Source organism: Notolabrus celidotus, chromosome 17 (genome assembly GCF_009762535.1).
Source record: "Notolabrus celidotus isolate fNotCel1 chromosome 17, fNotCel1.pri, whole genome shotgun sequence".
Taxonomy (NCBI): Eukaryota; Metazoa; Chordata; class Actinopteri; order Labriformes; family Labridae; genus Notolabrus; species Notolabrus celidotus.
This window is the reverse complement of record NC_048288.1, coordinates 5,239,217-5,254,300: the sequence shown is the minus strand read 5'-3', so window position 1 is coordinate 5,254,300 and position 15,084 is coordinate 5,239,217. Positions and strand designations below refer to the sequence as shown.

Below are 15,084 nucleotides of genomic sequence, written 5' to 3'. Positions count from 1 at the left end.
AACATATCTTTTAATTGTTTTCATGTTTTCTTCTCTGCAGCCACTTCTCCTGTCAGCTCTCTTTTCGGAACAAGCAACACTTTACCGCCAGAAACGTAGTCCAGTATATCAACGTTTGGAGTGTTCCTGTGTCTGACTACGTCTCTTTGTCATTCCAGGTGGATACCATCGTGACTCTGGGCGGCCTGGCTGGGAGATTCGACCAGATCATGGCGTCTGTTGAGACTCTCTACCACGCTCTGTCCATGACACACCTCCCACTGTTGATCATACAGGGGAGCAGCCTGGCATATCTGCTCAGACCTGTAAGTGCATTAAATACGTTTTTTTACGTGCATTTCGACCGAAGGAACCAGGGTCTAAATTTGGTTCAGGGGTAGTTAATCTCCCCCCTGAAAAGCCCCTGCTTGGGGGGTAGGGTTCAAAGGTCCCGGGACTTTCGGGGGGCAGGGCCTGCAATGCTGAACGTGTCTGATTGGTAGATTACCTGCAGTGTTTTCATTCTGCCCACCATCCACAATAACATCTTTTTTGTATGTGAATGCATCTGTCCCGGTGTTACGGTTTTAAAAGTGACTCTGTAAACTGGAGACCTTCAGCTGAACGTGTCAGTGTTTGTGGAGTTTACACAGCTGTTGAAACACAGAGGGAGTTCCTGGGAATACAAACTAGTTTAGTTTTTATTAAGATTTCAAAATATCCTCATCAGATATTTAATGATCGTCTAAAGACGTTTATGAGGGATGCATCCGGCTGAAAGTCTCCAGTTAACAGGGTCGCTGTTTAAACCAAAACACCGCCGATCTCTGCCACTGCCTTTTGAGTTCAAAAGGATTTTAAAGCCGTGTTGAAACGTCTTTGCTACTCGCGCTTATCTCCTCTCACGTGTTGATTCAGTGAATCCATCTGTGATGAAATATAGTACCATCTAAAACAGTGCCAGCTGAGTCTAATGATACCTGCCTGTCCGTCTGCTTCTATGGTGTAATCTGTGATGAATGGCATTTGTCTTTGTTTTACTGCCCTCTACTGCTCTGGTGGTGTAGTGCATTTACTTTAGTTTTTTCTCCATACGTCACTGGGCTGATTTGACTCGATCTACCTAGGACTTCAGCCTGTGGTGGAAACGCAGGCAACAATGGTACACAGGAACCTTTTAGTTCACGGTAAAGTAGTTCTGGGGGCTAAAATACCCCGGAACTCTTGGTCGAAATGCACCTTAAGACACACTCAGCCTTCACATGAGTTAGTAAAAATGTATCCTGCGCACTTCTCTTAAATTGATATCAGGCGTCAGAGTTGGCCTGCTGGTGTGAAGCTAACCTAAGTGACACATTAACTCAGAGAAACAGTCCCCGCGTCTCTTTTCAGATCATTTTCCTCCAGCTGAAGGTGGACTCATAATCTGTATTCAAAGCTACACATACAAACTTCACACACAGACATCCCCGCAGTATATTTCCACCCCACTGGATTAACATTCTGCTCTCTTGTAATAACATCTTCTCCTCCTTAGTCACCTCTCTGACAGTCCTTCTCTTCATTTTCCATCCTCTCTTTAAAATCTCCTTTTTCTCGCTGTGCTTCCACCTTGATTGGAGTGTTGAACACTTTGTTTCTTTGTTAAGTAATCACTTCAAGAACCCCCACACACACTTACACACACGCACACACACACACACACACACACACACAAACACAAGCACACATACACACTCATGCTCTTCTGGTGCCCCAATTTGCTGCTGTGCGAGAGAGACAGTCTCTTTTGATGCTCCTAAATTGTTTTTCCTCAATGCCAGCCACTTTCTCATGCTCCTCAGTTGATTGACTTTACAAGTGGGCCGAGCAGCCACCATTTGGGACGTATGCTGCTCTTTTTTCCCTCCCTCTTTCCCTTTTTTCTCTTCTCTGTGTTGTTTATTTGCAGGATCTCTAGGACAAACAACAAACTGTCACACTTCCTGATGACACCTTGTAATACTTTAAGTAAACCTCTCTCTCACGCTCCCCCCTTCCTGGTACTCGTCATTATTCCAAAGGCGCGTTGTCATTTGCTGCTTCATACCTCGACACCTCCAATTAATCTTACTTCAGTGAGGGTAAATTAAGCTCATTTGTCAACGTGGCTCCAATTCGCTAGTGGCTGATGAACGCAGACGGCTGTACATGAAGGTGAACGCAACCTTCGAAAGACCCGCCGCTGTTTGTTCGAGTTACATCTGTAATTGGAGTGTTTACAACTTTTACCAAATATCCTCACCGCTGGTGTTCAACGCAATCACGGCTCTGTTACGTGCTCAGCTTTGGGATCATACGATACAATCAATGAGGAGTGTTTCTCCTGTTGCACACAACCTTTACAAACGTGCATAACAAACCAGAACCAGAGGTAAAGTAGCTGTTATTTCATTTTGAAAATGTGGGTTAGACCACCTGGAAATAGAGCAAAAAAAAAAGCCTGGAGCCACTTTTAAAAGCTATATCTCATTAAAACAGAAGATAAGTGAAACCTGCCTCTCCGCTCTAAATGAAATCTGAGTGAGTCTGAATCACAGTCGTGCCTTCATTTCATCAGGTTTGTTACTGGTGCTTGGGTTCTGTCTCCCAGGTGAGGTGTCAAAGTGTTATTATCTTATCTTTGGGAGTTATGCTGAAGTCTTCTGTTCTATAGCTGGCACAGGGCATTGCATATTCCTCCGGTCTTTAATTAAATTATGCGTAGGGACAATGCAAGGGCTGCAGAATTGTTTATCCTAACTCCCTACATGACAAGGAGATGTTTTAATCAGTCTGGGTCCCAAGGTGCTGCTAAATTTACTCAATCTATTAAAGAAGAAGAAGAAAGCAGCTCTCATTTCATCTGTTTTGTTGTTTGTTCTCCTCTGCCGAGTCTCTGTTGTAGGGCCAAGCAGAGCCGCGGTGAGGGAAGGCACCGTCCTGGCCCTTCAGGAGACTTAAAAAAGCCTGTCGCTTGTGTTTTGGGAAGCAGCCACCACAGCGTTGTATCAGCCCAATCAGCACTATAAATCATCCTGTGGTCGCACACACTCTGGGTCAAACACACAGCCTTGTTTTCCTGATGCCCTTTAGCAGACTGAGAGTTGTCAGTAGAGGAGCTGATTTAAATGATAAAGTGTTGAACCTGAGGTCTCTTAACTCATCCCAACTTCTGCTGTGCTCGGGGAAGTCAACACATGGCGCAGGGAAACAGAAACGTGAAGAACCGACACGGGCGGTCTCTCTGTGCTGGGATTTATAATTTAGTTTAATCAGTGATTAAACAAAGGATTCTTAAGTTATTGGAATTTAACAAAAGTATCTAAGAGTGTTAAAACTAGAATATTACAGCTTCATAATAATAACATGTTTTTACAGTTTCAGGGATCAGGTCAGAGGAAACTACTGCCTGAAGGTCCGAGTGATAATTATTATGACTTCAATAAGACGGTGTTATCTTTAAAGCCTCTGGTAACCCAAATCAACAAAAACTTTCTACCTATGATATTTAAAGTCACATTAACATACTATCATGTATATTTAGAATATTAGAATTGAACTTTGATTAATTTTTGAGGTATTATCGGTTAAGTTTCTGATCCCGTTCTAGCGCTAGGATAAAGAAGGCGGGGTTAACTTGGATATTTATGACAAAAATGAATATCTAACCAATCAGAATTGAAACATTAAGTCGCGTGCACACATGTTCAACAAAACTACTCCGCTCCTGCTCAGACCGTCTCCTGACGTCTCAGCCAGCTCCCTTCAGTGTTGTCTTAACTGTTAGCTTATTTGCTAATCACAGACTGCCTGTAATCTGTCTGTATAACTGTCTGCTCTTTGCACCACTGTGCTCATGTGTCCCTGTCTGCACATCCACCACTGAAGATGACAGCTTATTGTCATTCTTGTATTTTCCTAACTGAGGTGGATTTAGGAAAACTTTGGGACGCAGTGTAGTTGAGCCGCAACAGAGTGGTTAAAGCAGTCCGCAGGACCGGTCCACTAACTTTCCCCAAACAGCTCAGAGTTTAGACAAACAGCTCTGTCTGACACCCAGAGCCGAGCTCCTCTGCATGCACATACAACACTTCAGCCTCCGCTGCTCCGGTCAGAGCAGTTTTGGATATGGGAGGGGAGTGAGTTCCAGAGGGTGGGGCGGCTACTGAGAAGGCTCTGTCCCCCCATTCCTGATTCTGAAGTATTTTGTGACTCAGCACTCAGAGACCATTTGAAATGACTAATTTTCAGAGTCTGGAGTTTTGATGTCTTTAGATTCAGAGTCAGACGGATCAAACATGCAGGCTGTGAACTCTCTCTTGACCTGTCAATCAAAGAGTTAGGCCACGCCCACACAGTCCTGAGAAATGCTCTGACCTGTAAAATAAGCTGTTTTTTAACAGTTTTTTCAGAGTTGTGGATGTTTATTTTCACTCAGATTTTTGTTTTATCTTCATTACACATTACATTTTGATATTCTATATGAATTTTAAATATTCCATTTAAGTTTCCAGAGGCTTTGAGATGATAATATTCATACAACATCCTCTGCTTACTTGTGTTAATCAACACTTCTGCACTTTTTTAAACTATAATAATGAACATGAAAACATGATGCGTGCTAACACTAGCCGTTGGTTACACACAGCTTGACGCAGCTTCTAGCACAGCTTCATACTTCACGTGTTGTTTCATCTTCCTCATTTCTCTCCAGTCTCAACGCCTTTCTTCATTTCACAACACCTTTTTTTAGCACAACTTTTAAAAATTTAAGCTTTCCCCGCAGAGTTCAATTAGCAACTTTCTTCTTCATGTCTCAGCAAAAAAAGTTGCCATCGCAGTTTGCTGCTAACTCCACTCTACACCCAGAAGTGCAGTTTCATCTGAGCCGGAGTTAGGGCTTTCCTGCTGGTGTGTGTTCATGTGCATGTAGCATTTTCTCTGTGTTCCTCACACACACACACTGGCTCTGACACAAATACATGAAAGGATCGTTTATGTGTGTCTCCTCAACCTTTCAGATGTTTCTGGACACAAAAAGCTTCAAAGCTCTGAACGTTGCATCCCTCCTTCCCTCTGGGTTAGGACCATAATTTGTATAATACGTACATAGATGCAGTCTCAGTGACATCACACTTTGGTTTCTGAAACAGTGATAGAAAGCTGTTGATGGTGGCCACTGTATTGGGTATGCTGTCTCCACCTCACTTCTGGTAATTCTTGAAACAGGCAAAAAGCAGGAGCTTTTAATGGTTTGGGTCTGTGTGTCTTGGTAAATGGTGTTTTCCAGAGTAAACAGTTGTCACATGAACATTACTGTTGAGTTCAGAGGCAAAAGGACAAACAAGGAGCTTGTGTAGAGGCGGACATCCTCAACCAGAGTGTCACTAAATCTGACTTCATGGGCAAAAACAAAGTGCAATTTACAGACGTTTCTCCACTAATAACTTAGTATACCACACAGTGGTTACGTTTACATGCGACTTTTAATTCCTCTTTAATTCAGAATAAAAATGTAATCCTCTTTAAAAAGATTAAAAATGACCTTGTAAACACCTAATTATGAATGAAAATGACCATTCCGAATTAAACATGAATCTGAAGTAAGTGTCTGGTTTACTCTGATTTTAAATCTGAATTGAATAATTCCTCGATCATGTATACGTTCACTCAGCTTTGAATTAATTCCGGTCATTCTGTGCATGCTCGTTCCCTTGTCCTGTCGCGATGACGCACATATCCCGCTGGCGGGCACATATTACAGGCCGCAGAAGCAAGCGTTTGACTCGAGCCAAGACTATTATTTAATAGTAGCCTTAGAAGAAATGGATATCATTAAAAAGGGTTGATGGACGGAAGGATAAAAATGTGGACCTTTTTAAAGCTGTAGCATCCAAGTTAATCGAGGGAGGAAAATTGCACTTACTGTGTGGTCTTCCATGTTGTAACCCAAAATAAAAGAAGCAGGAACTGGAGTCTGTTTTCTTCTGGTAGACGTAAATACGTCATGCCCGCCCCTGACCAATCAGAACCCTTCCTAACCCCCAGACCTTAAGCGGAATTGATTAAAGACGATTAAACGTGTTTTCCATGTAAACCTCAATTCAGAATTACTATTTCCATGTTATTATTATTTAATACTGAAAAATGTATTCCAAATTAAAAAACATCATGTAACCGTACATTCCACCATCTCAGCTGTTACAAACTGAGGGTCAAATTCCACTGGATCCTTGTCCGATCCGTAACAACGCATCATCAGCCCAGAGCAGATGGAGAGGGACAGGAAGTCAGGCACCAAAGGAAGAAGAAAACATCCGGTTAACTTTCAGAATAAAACACTCTGTGTTATCACCAGATCGTTTTTCACTTAACTACAACAACAAACCATCATGATGAGCGGAGCCAGGCCTGGAGTCAACAGGTCAGAGGTTTTCAGAGGACCAGAAAGACAACATGGATGAGGAGAGGAGGAGGAGAATCCTTGATTCAGTGATTACCGCGGGGAAACCTCTGTCACATGACTCCAGCTGTGTGGTGGTCCTGCTCTGTGCTGCGTTCTGAAAACGCAGCCGATGGGTGTTGACGAACGAGAGAGAACGGAGCCGGACCACAGCGGATCAGAGACAGACCAGACACGGATCTGGTGGTAGTCCGATGTGAGGTGGGCCTTAAGCCTGTGTGTCAAATCAGCCCAGACCCTAATCATGTACATTTATTCATAAGTCTAAACTAACATCAACTTGTGGTTCTTAAAAATTATTGGAAATGCTGACTAACTTTCTGCCTGAACTAGAAACAGGCGAGGATGTGGAGCGCACCCACCTGTCCGCCAAGTCAGCCACGCCCCTCATTATAACTGATTATGCACAACTCTTGTCCTCTTTGAGACAAGCTCTAACTTTGTCTCTTTGGCTTTCGAGCCCGCCTCTAGAGGACACTTGAGGTACTGCAGTGTTCTGCACTCCAGATTTGTAATCATTATTCGACGATGGAGGTTTTTGGTCCAGAGCTCCAGAAGCTGAGTAAATTAAACTCTTTTTAAATCATCCCACATCTACATGATTTAAACCTTTGTCTGAGTGTCCTCGTCTGTCTTTGTCTGATCGATCCTTTCAGGTGACTGATCTTACATCGAGCTGTCTCTTTGTGTCTTTGTGTTTAAACTTGTGTGACATCCTCAGCATGAACTGCCCGTGTCGTCTGCAGATATTCAGTGGAAATGATCTTTAATTGGTACATGTAATAATAGGTTTCTTTGTGTGTGTGCTGGAATGCTGGAATAAGACTGAAGTGTTGTTTTTATTTTATTCTCTGAACGCTCTATTGAGAGAAACTTTCTTTGACCTTTTCTACATGCCTGGATCAGACTACCAGTGCATTCAGAGCACAGTCATTATTCAGTTTGAAGAGGCTGACACTGCCTTGCACCTGCACTGTGTGATGCTTCTGCTGTTTTTCACCGAGCCCTAGTTTCTCAAAGGGAAACTGTGACATTTAAAAATTGTGTTCTTGTGCATTTCTTTTTTTGTAGATCACTTCATAGAACCTCAAAATATTTGTATCTGTACCTAAGACCTCTTAACTCTGTCAAGCTTCATCCTCTATTGAAGGATACCTTTACAGTTAACAGTATCAAATCCACTGCCTATTGACGTGAAGTGTGTGCCGTACTGTTGAAGAGCAGAGTGTTTCGACAGTCGTACTGTGTCAGTACAGAAACATTCGGACTCCCTGTGACACACAGTTAAATAGCTCCTTAATAGAAATGCCAAGGTATTCTGTCTTGGTGTGGGCAGTGACTGAAATTGGTTGCAGCATTGACAAGAGCAATTATTAATTTTAATGAGTCTGGGTCCCCGGGCACAGGAGCTTAGGATCTCATCGGGATTGGGAAGTTTAAAAAGTCTTGCTACAGTTTTGTTCTTTCTTTTTGTTTCTGTCTCATTATTTCCTCCCTTTATGGACTCCTGTACACACACACACTCACTCACACACACACACACACACACACACACACACACACACACACACACACACACACACACACACACACACACACAAACAATCATACACTCATTCAGTTCTGCCTCTGTGTCAGCAGGGTAGCCACACACTGGAGGTGAACACAGGCCTGGAGGGGGGCTGGTGCAGCCTCATCCCTGTAGGTGGACCCTGCACAACCACAACCACGGGACTCAAGTGGAACCTGAGTGAGTGCCTTTTTTTATTTTTAACGCTTGAATGATAATCCAGAGCCCTTAATTAGTCTCCATCGTTTCTTATTAGAGAGAAAAAGATGAAGGAAAGAGTCATGACAGGGTTTAACTCACCCTCCCTGCATGTGTCCTGAATACAGAAAGAAAACAGTAGATCTTATGCATGCATATGTTTACATTCCTCTCTTAGGAAGACTCCCTTCATAACTATAGACTGTATAAATAATGGACGTAGTATCCGTGACGTCACCCATCTGTCTCCAGTTGGCCAGTTGGCGGCATATTGGAACTGTTGAGCTCAACATTACTGCTATCGAGTGAGTGTGAGGTAAAGAGGCGGGCTTTGAGCCTCCTTGCCAACAGCTATAGTGTTCCTGGCTGTCAATCAAGTCAGCTGTGCCTCTCATAATGGAAAACTGTAATCTTAATATCCTCAAAATTGCCGCATTCTGAAATAATTCACCCCCTGAGAAATGAGTTATCCAGACTACACTGGTCTTTTGAACCAGTCTGTAAACATGTTTATTTCTGCTGTAAAGATTGTCTTCTTTGAACCGGTGTGTATGTGGTTTCTGGTACTTCTGGAGCCAGCCTCAAGTGGATCCTCGATGAACTGCAGGTTTTAACACTTCCGCATTGGCTTCAATTCTCGCGGCCGGTTGTTACCGCTTGTTCATAACACACAATCTGCCAGTTCAGCAAACGTAAATCTGCACCCACTGTAGAGTGGAAACAACTTTCATTGAACTTTCAACATGCATAATAAGACACAGTAAAGCACAGATGCTTAATATGCTTCAGTCAAATGTAGCTGCTGTTTAAAATCAAGTTTCATGGGTTGACGACACACACACACACACACACACACACACACACACACACACACACACACACACACACACACACACACACACACACACACACACACACACACACACACACACACACATGCATGCCACAATGAGCTTTTTATAGTCTTGAACATTGTGGGAAAATTTAATCAGACACCCGTCTGAGGACCCCTGGGGTCTTACCCATCTCTAAGCCTTATGTCCAGCTGTGTTCTTAATGAGTTGGCACAGACTGGACTGCCACCAGTATGAGGGCAACCTGGACCCTCTGTCGGGGGGGTTGCATAATGCGTCTGCATCTTGGTGGGTGTCCGTTCAGGGTCTGCGTGTGTATGTTTCAGAGAGTCTATACACTTGAGCGATCACGCTGGTGCGTCTGTGCTTGTTTGACCACGTCTGTACGCGTGTTTGAAGAGGAGTGCATGTGTGTGTTTTCTGATGAGCTACTGTGTGTTGTGTGTTTACCCGGCACACCTGTGAAGTGGCCTTCTGAATGGTAATGAGAGCTACTTTATACATGAGACTCCTATGCAGATTAGCCAGTGATAACAAGATGCCTAATTAATCACATGCATATTAAAGAGGCTGGGAGTCAGGAGTCCCATCGGGGTGTGAATGAAGGACAAACATATGAAACAACGAGGAACAAGAGTTTATTCCTCTTCTTCCTTTATGAGCGTCCATACAGCAGAGCACCTTCATACCGTGTTCTGACTCACAGTTTTGTTTTGGCTTGAATTTGTGTGAGCAGGCTTTCAGTGTACTTTCAGTGAACATACTCAGGGGTCTAAATCAGCTCTTTGCCACTCTGGGATGACAGCAAGACTCTTCAGAAGTCCATTGAAATGATCCTCACACTTGGGTTCAAAGCCTCTCTGTGATGAAAGATATATGATCTTTCCATAAAGAAGAGGTTTCAGGCTGTCAGCCATTACAGCCTGCACGGCCCAGAGGAGGCTCTTTGCCTGCATGGAGAGCTTGTTTTAACTTCTGCTTTAAAGCCAAAGTTCTGTAATGATTCATATTGTTTTGATCCAGACTGTAAATGTGAGATGAGTACTCAGTTATTAAGCAAAGTTTTTTTGTAGTCATCTTACTCCAGGGGGACGTGCAGGATGAGCTGTAACACCCCTAGACCATGTTAATTATACCCTGTGCTGATTATTTTATATTAGTCTATCGATCATTCATACTGGTGTGAGATTTTCAGACACACACCAGCATGCATGCTCAGCTTCAGCTCACATCTGTCACAAGAATACAGTTTTTACCTCCCCAAGTTTGAATTCATATTTTGACTTTCTGTCATTTACATTATTTTCTTCTCCAGTGTTAAAGACTTTCTTTTAGAATAAACTGGCAAACATTACAAAGCACAATACAAACAAAGCTACAGTTTACTTGAAGGTTTGTCCTAGAAACAATCTGAATATTTAATATGTAATTATTGAAAAACACAGTTAGAGTCAGCAATAAGAGCAAAGTAATTATCAACAAACATCTTTAAGAGGACTGAAGTGCTGATGAGAACTGTGAGAGTCAAAATGATTCTGTTGAAATGTTAAATGCATTTCCTTCACATTGGAAGGAACAATCACAAGTGTATATTTATCAGTTAATGCACTGATATTTCTCTAAGAAGTAGCGCTGCTGCATTAAAACCACCAACTTGATTATTGTGTAACATTAACAGGAGATAAATAAAGCATGTTTGACCTCAGATTTCATTTTGAAATTGCTTTTTGCTTAAGATAGCAGCTTGCATTAAACTCTAAGCGAGTGCTGGGCAACAGAACATTTTAATTGGCCAAAGAACGGCAACAACTTTTAAACATACTCCACAAACCATTTTTTAAAAATATGGCAGCCTTTCTTTGAACTTAAAAAAACGCCTGCAGTTCAAAGATCCATCTCAATAAAGCTGATTGCAGATTTTGAGTTTGTTCTGCATTTTTTCTTTCACCATCGACTATTTTTCTTTATCTTGATCCTTTTGAGACTTTAAATCCCTTCTGTTGTTTTGTAGATGTAGATTATCACATGTGGTGTTTTTATTTCTAAGTTTGTTTTTGGTAGTATTATTATATTATTATTATTATTATTATTATTATTATTATTATAATAATAATAATAATAATAATAATAATAATAATAATAATAATTATTATTATTATTATTATTATTATTATTATTATTATTATTAATGTTTATTTTCATTATTATTATTATTTTTTTCACCTGTTGCACTCATTTATTTTTGAAAAAAAGAACAGCAACAACTGTTGCACTGTATGCTGCTTTGCACTGGATGCAAAATAGGAATGTATGTGAAAAAGTTTCAACAGTGCATATTGCCATATTGGCCAACAAGCCTAGCCGATCTGCAGCAGCCCAAACGGTCTTCAGTTGGAGAAACATGCTGCATATTCATGAAGAAAATGGAATGTAACAGCAGACACTGTAAAAAAATAAAATAAAAAAAAAAAGCCCTCACAGCTGCACAAACAGCAAAAGTGCTCAAATACTTCAACACTGCAAATCTAAAAATCTACATAAACTGAAAACACATGCAAAAGAAAAACACACTCTATATTCAGGGTCCGACGGCTGGCAGAGTGAGCTAACAGGTTATAGCTAATAGCTGTCTGAGAGTCGAAGCTAAGTTAGGTCTAACTTTGAAGAGGTAACTTCAGCAGAGCTAACTGTCCTGTCGATAATGATATGTTAGAAACTGTTCAACTTCTCGCCCCCTCAGGCCTGGAGCAGTTCTGTTGTCATGTCTCAGTTTGCAGCGTTTTTCTTCTGCATGTTTTCTGTTTGTGCATTTTTTTATTTGTGTCGTCTTCCTTGATGAAGATGTTTGGATGCTGCAGCTCAGTTAGCCTCGTTAGCCACCGTACAGAATGAATGGAATTTATGATTCTATACTGCAGCAGATTTAGCTGAGATTTAATTTTTCATTACTTATCAAAGGCTGAAATTGTGAAATAAAACATCTCTATATTGAGAATTTCACTGGGAACACGGCAAGCTGTGAAGAGCAATCATCAGAGTATCAAAAAAACTAAATTACCTTCCACCTCTCTTGTACTCGAGGAGTAGCACTAGACACCTCCAGAAAATCTCAAAGCTGAATACCGGTTGGTAAAATTTGCTTTCATAATTGCTCTTTTCAGACACGAGGGTCTCACAGAGACACTGCGGTGAACTACGTCTGTGCCTCGGAGCACACAGGTCGATGCCCCGCGGTGCACGGAGAAAAGAGATACTGCTGGCAGCACAGTCAACTCCTGAAAGTCATGACAAAAGCATCTGTTCAGAAAACTCTGCAGGCAATTTGCACATAATTTGGAGCAGTTAAGGCCTTAAAAAACATGCATACGAATCAAGCATTTGAAAGAAATAAAGAAAGAAAAGAAGTAAAAGGTGAATGTCGTCGTGAGAGCTGAAGTGAGGCTCTTGCTAGAATAAAAAATGACAATAGGAGCAATTAACCGAGCTATTTTTTACTCATGTTGTCATTTTTTCTCTTCTTTTGTTGTGTTAATTCTACATCTCACGCCTTAATAAGTTAAGGCATTTTTTGACCACAGGAACATTACCCCGGAACTACGTGCGTTATGACCGGTGGGCCCAGGGTCTAAATTGAGCCCCAGCTTGGGGGATAGTACTTTTCAAAGGTCCCAGGACTTTCAAGGGGCAGGGCATGCAATGCTAATCGTGTCTGATTGGTAGATTAACCGCAGTGTTTTTATTCCCCCTGCTGTCCACAATAACATCACACACATCTGTGATTCACTTGATTTCTCTTTCTTTCATTAGTTTTTATTTGTTCTATCTTTTTTGTATGTGTGTGTACTTTTCAAAAGAAGAAGCTGTGATTCTCTTGATTTAGCAGCTTGTAACAGTAGTCTTCTCTCAGCCCACCGTGAATGCGTCTCTCCCGATGTTACGGTTTTAAAAGTGACCCTGTAAACTGGAGACCTTCAGCTGAACGTGTCAGTGTTTGTGGAGTTTACACAGCTGTTGAAACACATCCTGGGAATGCAAACTTGTTTAGTTTTTATTAAGATTTCAAAATATCCTCATCAGATATTTAAAGATCGTCTGAAGACGTTTATGAGGGATGCATCCGGCTGAAAGTCTCCAGTTAACAGGGTCGCTGTTTAAACCAAAACACCGGCCGATCTCCGCCACGGCTTTTTGAGTTCAAAAGGATTTTAAAGCCGTGATGAAACGTCTTTGCTACTCGCGCTTATCTCCTCTCACGTGTTGATTCAGTGAATCCATCTGTGATGAAATATAGCACCATCTAAAACAGCGCCAGCTGAGTCTCTTCATGCTTACAGGCTAACTGTTGTGTTGCTCATAATGATACCTGCCTGTCCGTCTGCTTCTATGGAGTCATCTGTGATGAATGGAATTTGTCTTTGTTTTACTGCCCTCTACTGGTCTGGTGGTGTAGTGCATTTACATTTTTTTCCTCCATACGTCACTGGCCTGATTTGTACAATCTACCTGGGACTTCAGCCTGCCCATGGAAATGCAGACAACAGTGGGGGCACAGGAACCTTTTAGTTCAGGGGAATGTAGTTCTGGGGGCTAAAAGACCCCGGAACTCTTGGTCGAAATGCACCTTTAGCGTACATGAGACATAATTCATCTGGAAAAACAATGCAGAGTGGTGCTGTAGTTAACCATGAGTGATTGAGTGTTTATGCATGAATCCATGTCAAAGTAGATTTCTAAAACTGTTGTGGTATTGATTTTTAGTCACCTAGCAGTGAAGCTTGAATGCACAAACTTTACTCACAGACTCATCAGAGCTTCATCTTGTTGGTCAGTGAGTGAGGAAGAAGCAATCTGCAGCATCACGGAGCAGCAGAGAAAGCCTGTGAATAGCCGTATAGTTTATGAGAGTCTTTGTATAGACTGCTGTCTAATCAAAGGACTGCACTGCGGTAATGATACCAAAGGAGGGGAGTGTACTACTAAATAATGAAGTCACCGCAGTGTAGTAAAGGTAACAATGTAGGAGGGGGTGTACAGTGTGATAATGAAGGGACTCAGTGTGATAATAGGCATGCAGGAGGACAGTGAGGGGGAAGACTCAGTTCTTTATGATGCTTAGGCCTCTGTAACAATCACTCACATATGAGGATGTGAAAATAGACATTGTTCTTTTTCACGTTTCACCTTCTCATTTGGTCTAATTCTCATCCTCCTCCTGCCTCCCTCTCACACTCATGCCATCTCCTCCCTCATTATTCCACGCCATGACAGCTGAAGCGCTTATCACCTTCTGTACATTACATTAATTTTCAATCATCCGTTCTAAAAATCCCCTCAGGAAAATGTCAGTAAATAGTGTGGTTGTGCGCGTCTGTGCACAGATATCGCTGTGCGTCTGTTCGTACTCGTACATGACTTCACTTGGATTCGTGCCAGTGTGTGTATTTTAAAATGTGTAGTGGCGTTTGGATTGTACTTCATGGTATTATTTCTAAATGAAATCATTTCCCAAGGATTTTTCAAACTCATGTCAATGTGTCACACGCACTTAAGCTTCACCCTGCTAATTGTATGTGATAAGTAGACAGGTTGGTCTTTAGAATATCACTACCTTTGTGTCATCTTTGTGTGGAGAGATGAGGTTAAATATCAGAGACGACAGAAAGACTCAAATGAAAAAGTCAACTTGACATGTTCACAAGGGCAATACTTCATTCGGACTGAAATCAGTCTGATCAAAGATATGAGAAGTCTTATAAGTAGTGTTTACATGGCATGTGATTTGATCAGGTCTGGTGTAGATGCATCTACACATTTAATCAGAGCAGCTGTGTGACATGCGAAGAAGAGACGTCATTCCGCCTCGCTCCTCTCTAATCTGTCCATGTAAACACAGCTAGTGACAGCTGGACGATGGCAGAGACTTTGTTTGTTGTAGAAAAGCTCAAAGAGCTTATCACAATACAACACTTAGAGGGTAGGAAGGTATGTTATACGGACTC

The 15,084-nt window shown here is 41.8% G+C and overlaps 1 protein-coding gene across 7 annotated transcripts in view; it reads left to right on the top strand.

Moving 5' to 3' along the window:
- tpk1 (thiamin pyrophosphokinase 1) overlaps positions 1–15,084 on the top strand; it is a 148,852-nt gene that overhangs the window by 86,830 nt on the left and 46,938 nt on the right. For 4 of the 7 annotated variants that reach the window (XM_034706632.1, XM_034706633.1, XM_034706634.1 and 1 more), the window contains 2 exons: positions 159–305; positions 8,102–8,213. In XM_034706632.1, the coding sequence (XP_034562523.1) occupies positions 159–305; positions 8,102–8,213 (259 nt within the window). Of the gene's footprint in view, positions 1–158; positions 306–8,101; positions 8,214–8,409; positions 8,624–15,084 lie in introns of those variants that run through there. The other 3 variants (XR_004634545.1, XM_034706636.1, XM_034706635.1) reach the window with 3 other exon arrangements.